The sequence below is a fragment of the Strongylocentrotus purpuratus genome, unplaced genomic scaffold (genome assembly GCF_000002235.5).
Source record: "Strongylocentrotus purpuratus isolate Spur 01 unplaced genomic scaffold, Spur_5.0 spur5_scaffold_18, whole genome shotgun sequence".
NCBI lineage: Eukaryota > Metazoa > Echinodermata > Echinoidea > Camarodonta > Strongylocentrotidae > Strongylocentrotus > Strongylocentrotus purpuratus.
The window spans coordinates 33,695,950-33,717,774 of record NW_022145603.1 but is presented as its reverse complement, the minus strand read 5'-3'; the positions used below and the strand labels follow the sequence as shown (position 1 = coordinate 33,717,774).

General features: G+C 37.9%; 1 protein-coding gene and 1 long non-coding RNA gene across 2 annotated transcripts; both read left to right on the top strand.

Annotated features, from left to right (window-relative positions):
• Nucleotides 1-2,457, top strand: LOC115925350. The gene is made up of 3 exons (XR_004064648.1): nucleotides 1-355; nucleotides 840-942; nucleotides 2,400-2,457. It is a non-coding gene; the product is annotated as an uncharacterized LOC115925350 (long non-coding RNA).
• Nucleotides 2,458-3,435: 978 nt separating this feature from the next.
• LOC754876 (deleted in malignant brain tumors 1 protein-like) lies at nucleotides 3,436-21,818 on the top strand (the record flags this gene model as incomplete). The annotated part of the gene is made up of 18 exons (XM_030989739.1): nucleotides 3,436-3,752; nucleotides 4,609-4,656; nucleotides 5,412-5,738; nucleotides 7,230-7,274; nucleotides 7,523-7,573; nucleotides 8,060-8,383; nucleotides 8,600-8,932; nucleotides 10,108-10,140; nucleotides 11,054-11,086; nucleotides 11,473-11,505; nucleotides 11,949-12,191; nucleotides 12,872-13,090; nucleotides 13,425-13,658; nucleotides 14,208-14,333; nucleotides 19,771-20,022; nucleotides 20,684-20,796; nucleotides 21,222-21,450; nucleotides 21,778-21,818. Coding segments are annotated over exons 1-18 (2,868 nt in total), but the record flags the coding sequence as incomplete, so codon positions are not given.
• Nucleotides 21,819-21,825: the final 7 nt, after the last annotated feature.

Sequence of the window (21,825 nt, the reverse complement as noted above, 5' to 3'; positions counted from 1 at the left end):
CTACCATGTGCAAGAAATCAGTGTGGTAATTAATGAATCAATATTTTTTTTATTTAATGAATCTATTTTTTCAGACACGTCAAAAGCAAAACTATGAACATGAAAAAGTCTATGTACTTCCTTTAAAATGTAATTACTTTTAGAATGTGATTTTATTGGCTCAACGCCTGCTAATACATCCATCAAGGAAGCAACAGAGTAGTCACGAACGGCACACTCCGATATCATGTAATAGAGATGTTATAATACTATGATAAAATACAACTAGTTCATTGTTACAGAATTTTTGTAAAGAAGCAGTCCCTACCAATATATTTCATTTAATCGTTGAAGAACACCAGATTTATGACAAGGGGTAAGTACTTTCATTATATTTTTTGTAATATCTAATGCTGGATTTTGCATCCAAAAGATTTGAGTACTACTTATTTGAGTTTTTGTTTCTTAGTTTTCCACGCAATCATTGACAAGCCTATCCAATGTAGATGAATACTGTGAACCTGTCAGGATGTATGTGAAGTTTGACTTGAAGTATAATTTATTATCACTGACCTTCTGTATATATTTTTTAATAACTTTTTGCACATAACAAAATATTCCAAATGACTTTCAACTTAAAATAAGTAGAAGAAAGAAGACGACAGAGAAGGAGAATGATCAGTTGGTTCTATTTCATATCATTAAGGAAATACTTGCTAGAACCGTTTAAAGTGTTATTACATCTGTTTCAATGCCCTGCCGACTATCTTAGATTTAACGGGACGAGGGGTATTTCCATGTTATCTATACATGTATTGATTATCCTGGTCATTAACAACAAAAAACCACTTTCATTTCAGGGCCCATAGCAGTATTCTAAAATGAATCGTCTCCCGTTGTTGCTACCGATTCTTGTCCTACTGATGGAGATACGTTCACCCGTAGTCCATGGTGTATCAGTTGGTGAGTATTCTGTTATTATTACGTATTTTGCGTCACCTGTGCCTGGGAGGCAAAGAGCGAACTGAGTCACTGTTAACCATCGGGTCTCATTTCCTGACATGACTGATTGGGGATGTGCAGGTGGACCACTACACCGGGGTTTCCCCCTACTATTATATGAACAGTGCAGTGGGTTCTTAAAGATAAAGACCAGTTATGGTCATGCGATTGCATTGTGAAAGAAACGTTGTGGAATCGATCAGAAAAGGTTGATCATCTAGCATATAAGTATTGGTGTGTACTGCAAGGTTCTGGAATCATCAAATTGATAAGAAATTTAGCCCAGTCTTCGTAAAGTTACAAGCACTGTTCACAGAAAGATGTATATGGGACTACGCACAGGTGCGCTACACTTGCGTTTATCCCTCACACACCAATAGATAAACTAATTTACCAAATATATCAATTAGTAGGCGGTTTCCCGGCAGATTTGTTATCATCATGTATTAGTCAAAACATATTTTTTCACATGATTGGTATTACCAAATGGAGCTCTTATTAAATAAGAGCTCCATTTCATTTGTTGAAATTGGGGCGTTCCAATTGTCTTTACCTTAAACGTGTAAAGCTGGTGACTCTCCTCTACACAGCGCCTCCATTTAACGTCCATCTGCCTGGGGCCATGGGTTGGATGATAATAATAATATTTAGCTTTTATATGGCGTTTTAAACAGATATCTCTAAGTCTTTTTTTACAAATATACTATTACCCCGGTCATTGTTAAAGTGCTTGCCCGCACACACTGTGTGCACAATCTCCACTCCCTGGGGACCATTCCAGCCAGGTGTTACTTGACGCTCAAAAACTGTTTGACCAACAGTGACGGTCGCATCCTACCGGGTACCCACGATCTTTGGTTCGACAGGCAGGCAGGCTATACCGACTAAGCCAACTCGCCTCCTCAGAGTAAAGAGGCTTACAACGATTCACTCATCAATCTTTCATTCTTTTTAAAATTATAAGTACATAATTTTCTTACGGGATATTTCAGTTGACTCTATAAGCTTTGATATGCATATGAGTTAGGCCTAAACAAAAAAAAAAGATGTTGTATTGCCATTTACGTGCCAAAACATGGGTCGGTCGGTCGGTCGGTCGGTCGGAAACCTTTATTTTCTCCTTCTTCTTCCTCCTCTTTTGGCTGATATTTTTTACAGTTTTGAATGATTTAATATTTTTCTCTAAAAAAGGGTTATTTTTTCTTCTTCAAAAAGCCGAACGTAGATTTCAAGATTTAGGGGTTGGTCGCAAAGGGCAATAAAACATCCTTTGTTTAAGGCCTTATGGCTAACAATGATCGTTGATCCAGTAAAAGACAATCCATCATTACAAAATTGTCAAATTGCTCTCTGCAATTGGATTCTCTTTGACATGCTTATATTTATCCATCCTTTTTATTCTTGTTACCAATGCGCAGACATCACCACTGAGGCTTCAACAATTTTGAGTACAGATATACAGTATAGCACCAATGGTGAGTGCCTTTATATTTTATGTGTCTCGTAAGCCTGTCACACTCTTCCGTTTAAATATGCTATGTAAAGGTGTCTGTCATGGTTGTTAAGTTACTACTAATGATGATGATTGTGATGTTGATATAATCATGTAATTTAATTGACATAAATTCAATTTTTATATTTTATATGCTCAAATGTAAACAAAAAACGAACAATATAGCAAAATGAACGATATTATATCTGGAAACGAAAATGCAATAATTTAGTTACATTTAGGTACATGTTTTGATACATTTAGACACATTATTGATGTTTGAAAAACTCCACAGTTCGAACATCTTTTAAGTTAAGACTATTTGACTTGTGAAAATGAGGGGGTCATTACAAAAGCGTAGTTCGTATGTACTTCTTACAACTACAGAACGTCTTCATCTAAGTTGGTTAAGTATTTATATATAATCATCTATTAATAATAAAGCAGTGTTTTTAAAGTTGTTAACAATGATAATGATATTAATAATAACGATTTTTTATTCTTTAATGTAAGGCGCTAATTGAAATCAATTGCTCAATGCGCACTAAAGGTAAAAAATGAAACGACGTATATTTTGTACATTGATTTCCCAAAAATTACGATTAGTGTTATACACCTTTTGTCTCATGTTTATTTATTTAGTTTGTATGATTATTTTATGCAAGATTATGGGTCAACGTAGGATACGTTTATTTGATTATTTTTTTCGACCCCTTATTATAGTTATTCTGTATTTAGTTTGTTTTATTGGTATGAAGGTCGCTTTTCTGTAAATATACCTTTTTATGAGGAATTATGTCGATTGAATTGACGGACAAAAGATTGTTTTTCTTTTTAAAGTGTCATCAATTAAAACATTGCTATTCGTAATATCGTCGATAGTTAACTCGCCGTGTTTTCATAGAGTATAGTAGTATGATCTAGCATAATTATGCTGTATTTTACTCACATTTAGGAGCAGATTCTCTTGCAGTTCGCTTGATAAATGGATCAAGCAGCAATGCTTCAGGTCGAGTTGAGGTATGGTACAACAGTACTTGGGGAACAGTATGTGATGATGGATGGGATTTGAACGACGCCCATGTCGTATGCAGAATGCTTGGGTTCTTCAACGCATCTAGTGCACCAGTCAGTGCTGCATATGGTGCGGGTTCTGGAAAGATTCATCTTGATGAAGTTGAATGTACTGGATCAGAAAGCAGCCTCGAAGACTGCATCAAGAATAAATTTGAAGACAATGATTGTAATCACAGCGAAGATGCTGGGGTGACCTGTGGAGGTAGAGTGACCGTTCGTTTCATTCTTTTAATTCCACCTATCGTTATTAACCAACTACTACATTGTCTAATTCTCTAAAACATCGACATATAGCTCATTGACCATTGTTTACTAGATATGTCTAAGCAGGACATTTCATTCAAAAATCTAAAGTTGTTTATAATATGATTATGTTGTGTTTTTAGGTCGTTGTTTGTTTTATTGATGCGAAAAACTATGCTGAATACTCAGTAATAAACCTTAGTTCAATAATATTTGATATGAAATTAATATGATATTCGATTAAGGCCAACAACGATAAAATATCTCTATAAACAAATATATACCTAGCAAACGCATTTGTTATTACGTTTTTCTCACAGCTTCCAAACATTCCACTAGATGGGGATGGGTAGAATAAGTAATAATGTAAAATGTTAAAATGCTACTGATGGGACTCTTGCCCAAGCGAGCTGGCAACTGATATTGTTTGACAGTTTACAATAGGATTGTTTATTACTGTAACAGTATCAATCTCAAAATTCCTTGAGCAGACGTTGTTAGTTTTAATGGTAGTTCTATTGTTAACATACCTCCTCTACTTCTACAAATGCCAAGAGACAATGCCTTACGTCCCATGGGGTTTACAATGAAATACCCCCCCCCCCTGTGGAATCTTTTATGTTCATATAATCAAATCGGGTTTATTTTAGTTTTTTTTTAAAAACTTATGCCAAAACACGAATCGATAAACTTAGTAAGACTCGACGACTGTTTTTTTTTATATAATATACTGGGTGTGTAAGCCACAAATATGTTTAAATAATCTACGACTGTTGTTTAACATTCCGCTTTTTTTTTTTTTTTTTAAACTATAGATTCGCCAGCTTTCCAACCTCACATTTGGATCCCGAAAGCAAGAATTGGTGAGAACTTTTCCTATTTGATTAGCTCTTTTTTTTTTAGTAAACTATAATTCTACCTATTTGGTATAAATGTTAATATGTATGTCACAGTCTTTTTCTTTTAAATAATTATTTATCTCTGTATATATATTTAAGAAACATGTCAAAACACACCTATTTACATTGTAATTAACTGCATTACATTTTTTATCATATTTTTGTTTGAGTTTTAATTCATTGATGTATTTGTTTTGTATAGCGCTTTGATCAGTTGTAAATTTGATATAGCGCTATAAAAAGAAACAATTTATTATTATTATTATTATTATCGTCATATTATTAGCCGTCACTCCCCTGCGGACATCTTTTACAAGCGGTCGTGATATGTGTATAGCCAATGTTATCCTGTCAACATCAGCCTGGGAAATTAGATCTGTAATCTAGTTGACGGAACGGGGCATAAAGATGATAAGAGATAGGACTGGGGTGTATGTCTAGATGGTAATGCTAGCTTGGAATAAGAAATAAGAAAATATGAAACAGCTACACAAATTAATAGAATAAACAGAGACGGCCGATATCAGATTTGTTGAGGCAATAATAATGATTTCTTTTTAAATCCACATTTCTGGAAATAACCTAACCTAACTTATTAAAAAAAAAAAACCTAACAAGACATGACAGAGCTTGTCGACCGTAGTCAAACACTTGACTTAAGCACACACAAAAGAATAACCTGTATTTAAATGAAATGCCCTCCGTTACTCCTGTTGTAGGTGACCAGCTTAAAGTTCGCTTGAATGGATCGAGCAATGCTACAGGTCGAGTCGAGGTATTGTACAACGATACTTGGGGGACAGTATGTGATGATGGATGGGATTTGAACGACGCCCATGTCGTATGCAGAATGCTAGGGTTTACCAAAGCGTCAAGTGCACCAGTCATGGCTGCATGTGGTGCGGGTTCTGGAAAGATTTTTCTTGATGAGGTTGAATGTACTGGATCAGAAGAAAGGCTTGGAGACTGCATCACGAGCAGATTTGGAGAACATGACTGCACTCATTCCGAGGACGCTGGGGTGACATGTGAAGCTACAGTGACAGGTCGTTCGTTTCTGTTAATTCTACCCACCATTATTAACCACCTATTGCTTTGTCTAATTCTCTAAAACATCGACATATAGCTCGTTGATCATTGATTAGTATACATGTCTTAGCAGGCCATGTCATACAAAAATCGAAAACCATAATTATTGGTTCATGTTGTGTTTTATGTATTTGTTTGTTGGTATCAGAGGATATACTAAATAGGGTAAGACCCAGATTCAATCATATTTGATATAATGGTAATCGGGTGCTCGCGTGTGGGGCTTTTGTTAGCCAAAATGTCGATTCAGGTCAACGCTAGTTAAGCATCCAAAGAAACAAATAGAGACCTAGAAAATGCTTTTTGTAATAATACCTATTGCCAGCACTTTCCAAAAATTCCACTTGATAAATATTGATAGAATACGAACAACGAGCATCACTTTCACTCTATGTAAAAGGTTGAAATGCTACTGCTGGAATTCTTGCTATATTGTTGTTATTATTATTATTTATTAGGCCAATCATAAAAGCACAATACAAATACATTTTGACAGATCATGCAATACATAAACAATACAAGAGGAAAAGGGAGGGAGCAACGTGTAGGCCAGGGCTCACAAAAGTGAAATTCAACACTATTACCCGGAGGCATGTGAGCCCTCACATGTTGCTCCCAAATCAACTTTTATATATTATAAACATAACATTGACTTACATACAATATTACATACAATACTATATAAGGCATGCAAGCTGGCAGATTATACTTTCTGAAAGTATACAATAGAATTATTGACTTTTGTAACAGCATCAGTCTCAAATTGCCTTGAGCAGATGTTGAGGAAAATATCACAAAAGTTGTTTGAGCGCAACCCCCCCCCCCCCAAAAAAAGGGGGGATTTCCCCCGCTCTCTTTCTAAAATGGTGGGGAAATACCAAGCAAAAGTTTGATGATGAAAAAAAAAACCTTTCGAAGAAGAGATTTACCAATCCGAAAAACCGTCGCGTTCAAGAACACAAGCCTTTCTTAAAGTTCGAATAGGGATGTAATATTTTGCTAGTCTCAGATAGCAACTGCTAACAAGAAAACAAACTTTAAATTTGCTGCTCCTTACTAAAAATCAGTTAGTAAAAATTATAATGAAACGATGAAAAGAGGATTGAATTTGTGAAAGTTTGAATCCCACAACCATGTTCATGATGAGAAGTATCAACATTATTATTTTAATCCTCTTCCTCACTCGATGACCCTCCTACTACAAATCAACGAGTAACTCGTTATTATGATGCAGGAAGTATGCTGTCATGTTTCCTTGTGTGTCACATGATCAGGTGGAATAACCCTTCGACCCTGAACATGACACATTGCTCCAAGCTGGATCACAGCATACATCATATCCTCCATCTCTCTTCAGGATCTAACAATGGCGAATTGGGAAATAGTCTCGTTTCGATTAATATTGTCCATCATTCTTCTCTCTCATATCAACGGTGTATCAAATATAGATTCAGAACCAGATGACTCTGACACATGGACCTCAGGTGACATAGGTAAGCATACGTTAAATGCTTATAACTTGTAATGGTAGTTCTATTATTAGCACATCTTCTCTACCTTTACACATATCAAGAGACAGTGTGGTATAGCCCAAGGGGTTTACAATGAAATAGCGCCCTATTCATACAATCTTACCAGGTTTATTCTCATTTTTGATTAATAATTCATGCCACATCACATACTGATACACTTAGCCAGACTTTACGACTGTTGTTTAGCACTTCAATGTTTTCGCCTATAGGTAGGCCAACTAGCCGACCTGAAGTTTGGAGCCCGAGTACAACAAACACTGGTGAGAACTTTTCATTTTTGATTAAACAATTATAATTAATTATAACCCTACCCATTTCTTATCAATGTCAATATGTATTTCAGAGACTTTCTCTTTTACATCATTTAGAATCACCGTATATATTTATATTTGTCTACATTACCCCTTCATCCTCATGTTTTTAGCCTCCATTCCCCTGCACACATATATTTACAGACAATGTTATCATGTTAACATCAACCTAGCAATGAATCTGTAATGTTAATACTAGTTGACGGAACGGGGGCACAAAGACGATCAGAGATAGGACTGTGGTGTATGTCGGGTTGTAATCCTAGCTTGGAAGCAGAGACTGCCGTTATGGTAATGATTTTCTTTTTAAATTAACATTTTGGAAAATAACCCTACAAGACAAGACAGAGCTTGTCAACCGTAGTCAAGGACTTGAATTAAGCACACACAAAAGAAGAACCTGTATTAAAATGTTCTCCCTTACTCATGTTGTAGGGAGCCAGCTTGAAGTTCATTTGGTTAATGAACCAAACAACGCTGAAGGTACGGTCGAGGTACGGTACAACGCCAGCAGTGCTTGGGGAACAGTATGTGATGATGGATGGGATTTGAATGACGCCCATGTCGTATGCAGAATGCTAGGGTTCTTCAAAGCGTCTAGTGCACCAGTCATGGCTTTCTTTGGTGCGGGTTCTGGAGAGATTCATCTTGATGAAGTTGATTGTACTGGATCAGAAAGCAGCCTCGAAAACTGCATCAAGAGTGAATTTGGAGTCAGTAATTGTGATCACAGCGAAGATGCTGGTGTCATCTGTACAGGTATGATGTATCCCTGTTTGTGAAATTCGAAAATTCTTAATACGCAAGTCTTGTTTTTTTTCTTCTACTATGTCTCCTCTATATCCCTCTCTTCAACCTTTCCTTTCTCTCTCTCTCTCTCTCTCTCTCTCTTACTATATCTTAGTATCGTTTCTCGTCTGATATCCTTGTATTCCATACTCAAACATGAATTCATGATATATCATTGTATCTCAGAACATATTGATCTTGAAGTCCGCCTCACCGATGGTCCAAATAACAACTCGGGAAGAGTTGAGGTGTTCGAAGAAGGATCTTGGGGAACTATCTGTGACGATGGCTGGGATGGTAGAGACGCTAATGTTGTATGCAAATGGCTGGGGTTCTTCGGGGCAGCATATGCACCTGTGCAAGCTACATACGGTGAAGGGGTAGGAGACATCTCACTCCGTAATGTGGATTGTATTGGGACAGAAAGCAATCTGGGAAAATGTTTCCACGATAGACCTGAACGTTTTGACTGTGCTCATGACGAAGATGCCGGTGCTGTCTGCTTGGTTCTTATCCCAGGTATAATTTGAAAGGAATATGATAGTCTTTAAATACAGCAATATCCAACCGTGCCCTGCTATTTTTGTTTTAATTTTTGTTAATCATGTGACTATAATATTATATAGATACCTGAAGAAGATTTTAAAACGATGTAGGACATATTTGTTTGTTTGTTGATGTTAATATTTGTTTGGTTCACCTATTTAGGTTTTTGTTACATATATCTTAAAGGTATTACAAAGTTTTGGTGTGGGGTCATGAATTTGGTTCAAATTAACATATTGGAAGCATATGCGTTCCTACAATATTCATTGATCGTTGTCCCGGTTGAAATCGAGTCTAAAATTATACAATTATAAGTAATAAACTCTTTATGTTGTATGGCTCCCTCTCAAGGTCAAGATATCAATTTAGCTATGAAACAATGTTTCTTGACTAGAATCGACTGATTAGCTATTCCCGTTTGGAAATTATATATCATAACTACATTTTCTGAGATTTTCATGGTCGCAGCTACCATTGTACGGCCGTAGGCGCTATTTGAAATTTATCAAAATTTACCGGGAGCACCGGTAAATTTTTACATTCAATTCTTCTCGAAAACAGAAATGTTTTAGGAGTTAATTTTTTTAGTGCTTATAATTCATCTACAGGGGCATCCAAATATATCAAAATTGTAAAGATTCACTATCCACCCAATTTTCAAAATTTCCCAAAACTTTGTGTTACCTTTAACACTTCTCTTTCATTGACATTTTGAAAAGATGATTCTGTAAGCTCGGCATCGTCCTGGGATGGTAAAAAAAACAAAGAGAATCGAATAGCTGATAACTAGATGCCTGCTCAACATTTTACCTTTTACCAACATTTTCCATTTTATAAATTGATAAAAGAGCCTTGATTTCATGACAATCAACAGTGATAAGCAAACATCTGTGTTCTAGGAAAGACTTGCCAGGTTGAGCCATAAGACTATGATACATGAACATAACAGATTCCAGAAAAAATGGGGGGGGGGGGGCGGTACGAAGTCTCCTTGGTAGGTGATACAGCAGGCACACAATCTGCTTTCTTAAAGAATAACAATATATCTATATTCGAATCATAGATTGATGTTTGTTTTGGCTTGATACACGTATTTAGATTTTGGTTAAATATATTTCAGCAGTTCTCTTTCATTGTAATTTGAACAGATGATTCAGTGAGCTGGGCATCATCCTGGAATGGTAAGTAAAAAGAAAATAAGAGAATTGAATTGCTGTTAGCTAGATGCCTGCTCAACATTTTATCTTTTAACAAATTGATGATAAAAGCTTTGATTTCATGATAATCAACAGTGATAAGCAGGAATCTGTGTTCTAGGATAGACTTAAGTTGAGCCATAATAGTATCATAAATACATATCGAAGATTCAAAAGGGGGGGGGGGAGGAATCACATTTGCCAACTGATACATTAGGCACGCATACTGCTTTCTGACAAAATAACACTATATCGATACTACACTGGCATCTCCAGTCGGGCCATGGTCATCATGAACAGCTTCGTCAATGGGACAACTTCCACAGTTAAGGACGGCGAGGCAAATACTTCTTTCTCAGACCCAGACATTTTTTTAAACATATGATTTGGTCTTAAGGAAAAGGAAGAGACAGAATTTCCAACAAATATGTAGATGTGAATGCTCGGGAAGGGAGGGGGGATTTGTTGAGCTTTGGAATGAAGGGGGGAGGGGGATGTGTCAGTTTGTATGTGTGTCTGAGTTTGTGAGCGTGTGTGGTGTGTCTGTCTGTCTGTAGGTAACTCTTTGATTTATAATATTCGTTCAGTATAATTAAATGTAAACATTATGTACTGTGTATTAAACTATCTTATGTATTTTTTGAGAGATGTACAATTTTCTTTATATTTTGATATATGTAAATCAATGAAGCTGTATGTTTGTTTGTTATATATTTTGTACTGAATGAATACAATAAAACAATACTACAACAACAAAAAAAGAGTAATATATTTAGCAATAACACTATATATTTTTTTTTATTCGAACCATAGTCTGATGTTTGTTTTGGCTTGGTTCACCTATTTAAGTTTTTGTTACATATATTTCAGCAGTTCTCTTTCATTGTAATTTGAACAGGTTTTTCTGGAAGCGGAGCATCGTCCGGGGATGGTAAGTAAATAGAAACAAAGAGAATCGAATAGCTGATGGCGAGATGCCCGCTCAAGATCCTAACCTTTAACAACTTGATGATAAAAGAGCTCTGATTGCATGACAATCAACAGTGTCAAGCAGAAATCTGCATGGATACTTGTTTCATGTCAAAGATTCCAGAAACAACAACGGCGAGGGGGGGGGGGGGGGGTGGGGGGGGGGGGAGTCAAATTTACCATCATATACATAAGGCATGCATACTGCTTTCGAGAATAATAATATATATATATATATATATATATACACTTTTCGAATCATAGTCTAATATTTGTTTTGGTTTGCTTCACCTATTAGGATTTGTGTTACCTATATTTAACACTTCTCTTAAATTGTTATTTGAACAGGCTTTTCTGGAAGCGGGACATATTTCGAGGATGGTAAGTATTAAAAAAAAAAAAAAAATCACGTAGCTGTTAGCTAGATACCCGCTCAATGCCTTACCTTTTAACAAATTGACGACAAAGAGCTTTGATTTCATGAAAATCAACAGTAAGAATCGGAAATATACAGAGGTACCTGTCCCGTTGAGCCATACACGTGTGATGTATATACACACACACACACACACACATACATATATATATATATATCAAATATTGCAGCACAAACATGACGTTGGGGCAGGGGGAAGGGGAGAGGTCATATTTGCCAACTGATACAGGAGACACACATACTGCTTTCTTAAGGAATAGCAATTGTTCTTCTTTCAGAATCTTAGTGTGTGTTTAGTATGAATAGGGCTCATAACATCTGTTATCGGAAGGTTAAACTAATCAGTATACTGTAATTTAAATGTTTTAATCTTAAATTGAATATGAAGATGAAGGAACATTCAAGCTACAATGTGGAAACCTAACTTCTACCACGGATGAAGGTCTCACTACATCATCTTCTGTCATCATCACCCCACGCGTGAATGGTTCCGTTGACAATCATAACGTCTCTGTGGGTTGTACGTATACTTCGGACGATGTATTTGACTACGGAGTCACTTGGGTTGCCTGTGCTGCACGAGATGATCTGGGAAAATACAAGACATGCGATTTCACGGTCAACGTCAAAGGTACGTATCAAAACGGAAGAATAATAACAATATTATCATAAATAATTTCAGCAATTCAGTTGACACTCGTGTTTTAATAGAGTATTTCAGGAATTGAAGAATATTGTAGTTAAACTTTGTTATAACAAGAAAATCTAGTATACTTCCCAATGCCCGAACTCCGTTGCATGTGCATGACAATTCCTGAATCGTAGTTGCCAGTGCTGCAAGTTTACAGTTCAGTTAATTTATATTTTTATTTGCAAAATATGTTGTTGAATGTATTTAACTTTATAACCCATAATCGTTTTATTAATTCTATTGTTGTTTTTTTGGTTTGCAATGTTTGGGTCTGTAATTAGTCAAGAAAGTGTAAGATCCATTATAGTAACACTATATTGCCAGCCCCCCCCCCCCCCAAGTTCTCCATTTCAGTGGTGTTGGATGGTTCAGCCATTGAGAGGAGCCACAAGTATTATGGTACGGGGAGGGTACTACACCGGTAATTAAGTGATGCAAGAACACACGGCCATAGTGTAAGAGGATATGTGGCAGGGGTCGTTTTACTTTCAAATTAAAATACATTAAACATGACCATTTTCTTGTGGTTATTTTTCACCGTTACATTACATTATTTTGTAAACCATGTATTAGGCCACCACTCACTTTATGTTTGGTTATCCCAAAATCAATATTTCAAGATGGCGACCCTCCCATTTTGGACTGCCCTGATTTAAATATCACCAGGGACCACATCATCATCAACCCACCGGCATCAGACAATACTGATCTTCGTCCGTCTGTGATCTGCTCTCATACATCCAGTGGTGGCTTCCAGTTTGGAGATACCAATGTTACCTGTAATGCTACTGATGAATCAGGAAACATTGGCACCTGTACGTTCGTGGTTACAGTGCAAGGTATGATACGACTTTAATCCTGTGTGTTCGTTCAGGTAAACAAGCAAAACAAGGCAGTTGAACTTCATATTGATCAAAGATTTACTTAAAGCTTATCTGCCATAGTTTACAGGAGGGATTAGACCGCCCTACAAGGTCACTGGACAGGTGGTTATCTCATCAAATCAGCTCTCAGTTAACATAAGAAAAAGAGGATCATGGGGGACTAATGGTCACCGATTAGGCATTGTTTGTTATATAGAGGGCGCAAGTAGCTACAAGTATGGCAGTGGGCCTTTAAGATGCTACGTACACTATAACTCCTAATGTTGTAGTTTGTCTTGTTTTTTTGCAGACACGGAGCCTCCTAGATTGGAATGCTATGACCAAACAGCCATCGCGGATCAACGCAAAATTGCTATCAACGCTTCCATCCCATCTGTGTCAGACAACTTAGATCCCGATCCGTCCGTTAACTGCTTTCACACATCAATAGTTCTCTCTAATCTTGGAGACACTAGCATCACATGTGAAGCTAAAGATTATTCTGGAAATATTGCCAACTGTACTTTTCTGTTTACTGTACAAAGTAAGTATACCTTTGCGACCAGGCTTTGTACATTTATCTGTACATGGATATCTACTTATGCTATCATTAATATTTCAATTGATATTTGTATTATTACTATTACCTCATGCGTATACATACAGTAAATTTAGCGCAAATTAACCAACAAATAATCATGATAATAGGCGCTATCATCATGTTAATAAACCAATTTGACATTTGTGAAATGTTCGTTCTTACCTAACCAATATCTTCATGGCGAAAGATGGAGACAGTTCCAGAAGTTAGCATCAGCTATGAATACCAGTATCTTCTTTTTTGTCATTTAGTGGCTTGTTATGGATTTTTTACCCTTTACAGCCTATGTGATTTCCTTATTGCTTACCGCTACCCAATGGGGAGCTGGTGTTTGACCGAATCTTGGTTGTTTCTTGATTCTTGGGGATGGGGGAGGGGTGGGGGGAGGGGGGCTGTAGCTCCCCACTCCCTCATCCCCCATTTCTGCTTTATATGACAACGTTAATGTTTTTTTTTCTTCTCTCTCCCTTTCTTTGGATTTAATATCTACAGACCCTTGTAAGGTTCGTGATCCGTGTATCAATGGTGATTGTAGCTATGAAGGATCAGGACCATACCAATGTGCCTGCCATGGTGAATACGAGGGCAATCATTGTGATGTCATCCCCGAACCCAAACGTGAGTATTTATTCCCTTCAAATATCGTGTCTATCAAGTAAAAAATATAATTGGATTAATTTGTTAAATGCCGTTGAATTTTAGTACATGTAAGTGGCTGATTACCTATCGGATGTGGCAGGTTAAATAGTGAGTGCCAGTAAATAACAATAACTTATAAGTCATATTGGTTGTTTCGTTCTAGGTTTAATCGAGGATTACCCGGCATGGATGTTCATTAATTTACATTGTTAAATAGTTGTGGTACTTGCCTTAATAATTATTTTCAAGTTATTTTATCTGAGGAGACACCCCGTATTAGTGAATTGATTTGGGAATGCATTCAATCTGTTCTAAGGGCGATGATAAACTTAACCTCACTATCTATGAGTTCTAGATGGCTCCTTATAGCCATGTACTTGATTTATTTGATTTATTTACCAACATAAATACAGTAATACATTTCACTCAGTGTGTCTACAAATACAAGAAAAGAAACCATTGGTTGGTAAAAGGGGCAAGATGTGCTTGTCGGCCTAACCCTTTAAACAGCTAAACAAAGTATTTTGGTACAAATCAGTTTTGAAAACGTAACAAAACAAATATAATGAATTGCCGACTACAATCGATACTTAAAAAAAAATAAGAATACTTAACAATGTCTTACAATTTACAAACTGATAATGTAAAATATAATTTGAGTACATATGCAGATTATTATTTTTGATATTTCATTCATGATTTGTTCAACAAACCTATTTCCAGACCTTGTTATTCTGACATTAATAGGTAATTTTTTCCAAAGTCACTGCCCACAAAAGACAATAAAAATTGACCTTGTGTCGTTCTAAATTTTGAAAGACGTAATTGTCCACTTTTTTTGTTTTGTGGAAAAGCTATGCTCTATAATGCCACAAGGCTCTACCTATGACAATAATAATGATGTTAATAATAATTATAATAATAATAATAGTAATAATAATAATTTTGATTTATAAACCGCTTAATACGAAATACCTTCTCTTAGCGCTTTACGGGTATTATTACCCTGGTCATCGAATTCATTCACGCACATTGTGCACCATCTCCACTCTCTGGGGAATATATATATATCCCATGGTTCTAGGACAACTACCCCCTGGGCAATCACCCCCCGGAAAATTACCCCCCGGAAAACTACCCCCAAAGGACAATTACCCCCCGGAAAATTACCCCCCGGAGAATTACCCCCCCGAGGACAATTACCCCCCGAGGACAACTACCCCCCGAGGACAATTACCCCCTAGGACAATTACCCCCCCCAGGACAATTACCCCCCGAGGACAACTACCCCCCGAGGACAATTACCCCCTAGGACAATTACCCCCCTAGGACAATTACCCCCAGTGGACAATTACCCCCCCCCCCCGAGGTTAACTACCCCCCGATGATAATTACCCCCCGAGGACAATTACCCCCGATGACAACTACTCCCGTGGACAATCAGGATTCAATAGCAAAAGACGATCTGACACATTCTCTAGCACGTTGTCTTTCTCATTCCTACACATTTCCCTTTTATTATAATTTATGCAACGCCAGCGCGGTTGCTAATTTCCACGAAGGATGTAAGTTTTAGGTAATTGTCCAGCACTTTTCTAAATGCATAGAATTACATTTCTCTGGAGCAGCGTTATTTTAGCTTTTTGTTAGTCACGGTACCCTCTTAAGAAATGAAAAGTTTCTCCCAAATCCCAAAGTCTTTACAGACTATTAATTTTGCATGACTCTGGCTCTCGTCAAGTACTATGCACACACGTATGGGCACATTTAGGAATAAAACTGGTAAAAAATAGTTTGTAATCCACACACTAGAAACTATTTAAAGTACTGCATGCGGGCACCTTGCCGCACTGGCGTACTGGTGGGGGGGGGGGGGCTTGGGGGCGCCAGCCCCCCTCCAAATAAAATAGAACCATGACTTATTTTCAATTGCATATACAAGTGATGTATAAATGTTCGTGATATCACATGATTTTCAACAAAATGTGCGTTTCTACATTTCTTTTGCAAACTGACACATTCCCAAATGGCCAGGAAGAGCATATGTGTTTTTTTAAGTCACTAAGGGGCCGTGGCCACTAACAGTAACACTAGTAAAAAAAATCCTTTCCAGAAGCAACTGTGACAAGCACTACCGGGCGTTCCATACTTACATCATGTAACACTGCACATATGTACCGTTAAGGGGGCCCAGTGGGAAAATTGAATTCAGACAAGATTAAGAGTAGTGAACGGTACAACGAATCGTTTTCCTTCTTTAATAATTTAATGAAGTGTCAAAGCTCCCGCGCTTTGCGCGAGATGGGCGAAAATGAATTGAGACAAGGATTAAGAGTCGGAACCGGTACAATGAATCGTCTTCTTTCTCTAATAATTTAATGAAACGTGAAAGCTTCCGCGCTTCGCGTGGGATGGGCGAAAATGAATTCCGACAAAGATTAAGAGTAATAATTTAATGAAACGTCAGAGTTTCCGCGCTTCACGCGAGATGGGCGAAAATGAATTCAGACAAGGATTAAGAGCCGGAACCGGTACAACGAATCGTCTTCTTTCTCTAATAATTTAATGAAACGTGAAAGCTTCCGCGCTTCGCGTGGGATGGGCGAAAATGAATTCCGACAAGGATTAAGAGTAATAATTTAATGAAACGTCAGAGTTTCCGCGCTTCACGCGAGATGGGCGAAAATGAATTCAGACAAGGATTAAGAGCCGGAACCGGTACAACGAATCGTCTTCTTTCTCTAATAATTTAATGAAACGTGAAAGCTTCCGCGCTTTGCGCGGGATGGGGGAGAATGAATTCAGACAAGGATTAAGAGTAATAATTTATTGTAACGTCAAAACTGCTTCGCGCGGGAGGGGGGGGGGGGGGGGACTCGATCCTAACAAGAAATAAGAGTCGAGAACGGTACAATGGATCGTCTTCTTTCTCTAATAATTGAATGAAGTGTCAAAGTTTTCGCGCTTCGCGCGGGAGGGGGGAGACTGAAAAATAACTTAGTTCCTGGCCACAGGTTTAGAGGGTTAAATTTATAGACATTTGGACATTGGCATCAATATATTTGTCGGTAATTGGTTGCTCCTTTTGTCTGTAATCGGTGGCCTCTACACCCTCCCCACTCCCCACTGACAAAGATCTAGCGACGCCCCTGATAACGACACAGTTTATACACTCGAGAATTTTTTTGCAAGTACTACTGATGAAATACCGGACCACCGTCTTTGTGCGTTGTGCGGCATCAAAGCATATACAACGTTTTAAGACGTGACAGATCACTTTTCTCTAACTTCTTACCAATAAGAAGGCCTCGTTTTTTCCAGGAAGTGCCGGTGGACATTAATGCGCCAAATGTGGTTCTCAAATTGCAAAAGATCCCTACTCTTGGAAGGGGTAGGAGAAAGCAATTTTACGTCATATTACTCCAGGAAGTGCCTAAAAATGCATCTTATTTGGTTCTAAAATTGCAAATGCTTCTTACTCTGGGAGGGGGCCAGAACCCACTCCCAAACCAACCCCCGCTTGGTCGCTCCGCTCCCTCGCCGCTAAAGCCTCGTTCTGTCGCTTCATCGTTTTACATATATTTAACCCCGTGCCATTTGGTCCCCCCCGGTAAGAGATTCCTGGATCCGCCACTGATGCCCATACCCCTTGAGCTTTGGGGGCTCCGCCCCTTGACCCCCGCCGGGGCTTTGCCCCTAGACCCCACTTTGCGAAACGTTCGGCGGGGCCTGCATGTTAGAGAGGTGTGCTGCGGATTTTTTTGGTCAGCCCCCCCCCCCAAACGTTTTTGCTCATTACGCCACTGCCTCCGAATGTACATACAAAAAGTGATATATTCGGTCATTACCTTGATACACTAATATGAGGATATTCGGGCCTCTCGTTGCCCTCATTTGCCTTGCTGTCAACAAATTGTCAGCGAGCAAGGAAGGAAGACACTTTAGTATCTTCCATATTTTATTTTCTCTTGTAATTACATATTTTAACCGTTTCTGGTATTTTATTTTTTTTTTACAAAATCGACGTTTTCCAAATCATTCTCTTGCGGCACCCCGGTTGAAAAACGCTGTGCTGGAGTTACAAAATCAAATGAGATGAATTACCAGAGAGCGGATATCTATTTTCTTTTGACAGGGCACCGTACATATAACTTGAAGGCAATTTCTATTTCAAAATAATTTAACGTACACGAAAACATATTATACTTGTCCTCGGGGGTTGTTGTCCGCGAGGGTAATAACAATAATAATAATATTAATAACGTTTTATTTACCCAGGGTAGCCACTTCAGTTATGAAACTGCTCTTCCAGCGGGCCCTGCATAACATAACATAATTATTACTACCCTTCTCCAATCTAATATGCTGAGCGCCTAGCTAGAAGGCAGAAGGTCCCGTTGTTATAAGTCTTTGGTATGACTCGGCTGGGGTTCGAACCCACGACCTTCCGTACATGAGACGGGCGCTCTAACCACTGAGCCACCAGGCCCAGTAGTGTCCATGGGGGGTAATTGTCCTCGGGGGTAGTTGTCCTCGGGGGTAGTTGTCCTCGGGGGGTAATTGTCCTCGGGGGTAGCTGTCCTCGGGGGGTAGTTGTCCTCGGGGGGGGGGGGGGTAATTATCCCCAGGGGGTAGTTGTCCTTGGGGGGTAGTTGTCCTCGGGGGGTAATTGTCCCGGGGGGTAGTTGTCCTCGGGGGTAATTGTCCTTGGGGGGTAATTTTCCGTGGGGTAATTGTCCTTGGGGGGTATATTGTCCTCGGGGGGTAATTCTCCGGGGGGTAATTTTCCGAGGGGTAATCGTCCTACGGGGGTAGTTTTCCGGGGGTAATTTTCCGGGGGTGATTGCCCAGGGGGTAATTGTCCTGATACGATATCCCATAATAGTCACCGTGAGGATATAATTTACGACAATGACTAACACAAACGCTTTCGTCATCCTACCAGTTAACCATTTCTCTCCTGGGTATGGAGTGGCAAATGTACATCATGAGATGATGGAGCGGATTCTAATCAAATGATTGGTAGAGAGCGTACACGTGACCAGGCATTTACTTTGCTTAACACGTTATTTAACTAATGACCGGTCATTGGTAAATGCTAATGAAAAATATGCTAAAAACAATTGATACACAACAATTTCATCATTTTTTCTTCTACACTCGGTACCTTCGAAACAGTCCAAACAACCTCGGCTATAGCCTGGGATGTGTTAAACTGTTCCCAAGGTACATTATGGGGGGTAATTCTTACTAATGCCCTCACTGCTATGTTTTACTTTTATATTAATGCCTTGCCAAAAGACAGAAATGCCATATTGTCGATCGAACCCACGACTTTTGAAGTTCAAGTCAAGTGCTTAATTCACTCTACTACGACACCTCTAACTCCTATGATTCTAATTTTTTTTAAATACAGTTCCTGTTGAAGTAGCCAATCATCCTAAGAACCAAACGGTGAATATGGGCACCACTGTACAGCTCACATGCGGCTTTAACAATGCTGAATCTTACGCGTGGTACAAAGATGGCCAACCTCTACCCAACAAGAGAAATCAAGTCACTCTACGTATACCATCCGTTTCCACAAGTGATATTGGATATTACTTCTGCCGAGGCTTTGGAAATGAACGATTTTTAGACACGGAGAGGGCATCTATCTACGTTGAAGGTGAGGTTAAAGAATGTCGTGTTTTTGTCTTATCTTTCCATCAATCTGCATGCCCTATATTGCAGGACCGGAAACCTGTTTCTATTTGACCGGCAGGGTATAACAATATTTGGACCGCTTTGGGGTTATATTTTCCAAAGTGGTTATGTTCACGAGGAAAACTAAAGATCCCCCGCGGTCTGAAAAACATATATTACATCCCCAATCCAATTAATATCAGTTAGATAGCCTCGATTTTAATTTGTTATACAACTAAGGGTTTTGTAACAGAAAAACACAATATAGTGTGCATATATTCTTTTCCGAAGACCTAATTGGTGTATCTTTCATGCGATGTGTATTGAAAGATGGTATATTTTCTCAAGGCAGTTCAACTTGAAAGAGTCGTTTAAAAGGAATAAGAAAAGATTATACGCAAAAGGTAACACAGATGTTCCTGAAACTACAGTGATCTATATAATTATATTAAGATGCCATGATGAACTTACATGTAATTTAACATTTGATATTCATTTAATCTTATTAGTATGTTGAATTCCTGATATAAATGTAAATATTTGTATACGCCTTGAGCATCTCTAGAGATGGATATGTTGTGCTTCATAAATACTGTTATTATTATTATTATACGAACATAATATTTGACGTTTCTTTGATGCAGGTGTGACCAACATCCAACTTTCTAATTTGAAATTCAATCTTACTTCGAATGATGTCCTCTCTGAACAAACTTCCGCCCGCTATCTCGAGATATCACTCAACATCACGAAATTTGTAAGTACTAAGAAATATATTTATTGGAAAGATTGAAGACAAGGACAAAACATTGGATCCATGCTTAGAAAGACTTATATTGAAATGTGCCGTAATACAATCAGGTTATTTTGGTCTCAATCTCTAAAATGAACATTGTTTACCCTGTGATTAAAAATTTAAATGTTTGAAAGATAAAAGGGCCTTTGATATTTTGATCCAACGTTTGTAATTATTAAGCTTTATTAGCCTACAACGGTTGGAACATAATTTGAAAATGCTTTAAACTTTTCGCAGTAATACCATTATATCTCCCAAAATCATAACGCCTGTATCCAATCCATTATGTACCTTTTATGTTAATAGTCAAAAGAGGAATAGAAGAAGAAAAAAAAATCAAAACAAAATGGTATTAATACACCATGATATATTTCGTTTTTTTATAGGTTCTTGAAGGTCTTAAGAATGATGCCGCTTTCAAGGATATGTCACCATCAGTGGTATGCAACAATCTCACCCGGCAGGCAGTTGTGATTGCTGACCTGAATGTCTACATCAAGAATTCCATTCTGACTGCATTTCATGAACTAGATCTTGTTAGTCAAGTTCTTTACCGATTGGCTGAAAATTCCAGTGGTTTTCTCGATGTCAGCAGTGTAGAAATCGAGAACACGGGTAAGGATAAGTCAAGTCAATATTGACTTCTACTTACATAATAATTACGAAAAAATAGATGGTCATTTTACAACGACTGTTAAAGATTACACACAATTGTTGTCTGCATTTACAATTGCCATAGTGGCTCGGAAAAGAACGATGGCATGCATTTAAAAATAGTAAATATATTTTTGCAGGAAGTTTAGTGTCTTAACGATATTGTTTGTATAAACAGACCATTATGAGAACTCAAAACTGTCTTATTTCATCCAAAACGAACACAGTATTAATACCTTTAGTGCTTGCTCCTTATATTTGCTTTTTTCTTATATTTATGGAACCCAGCGATCTGTAAGAATATGACATGGACGTCATCGCGTTTTGGACTAAAAT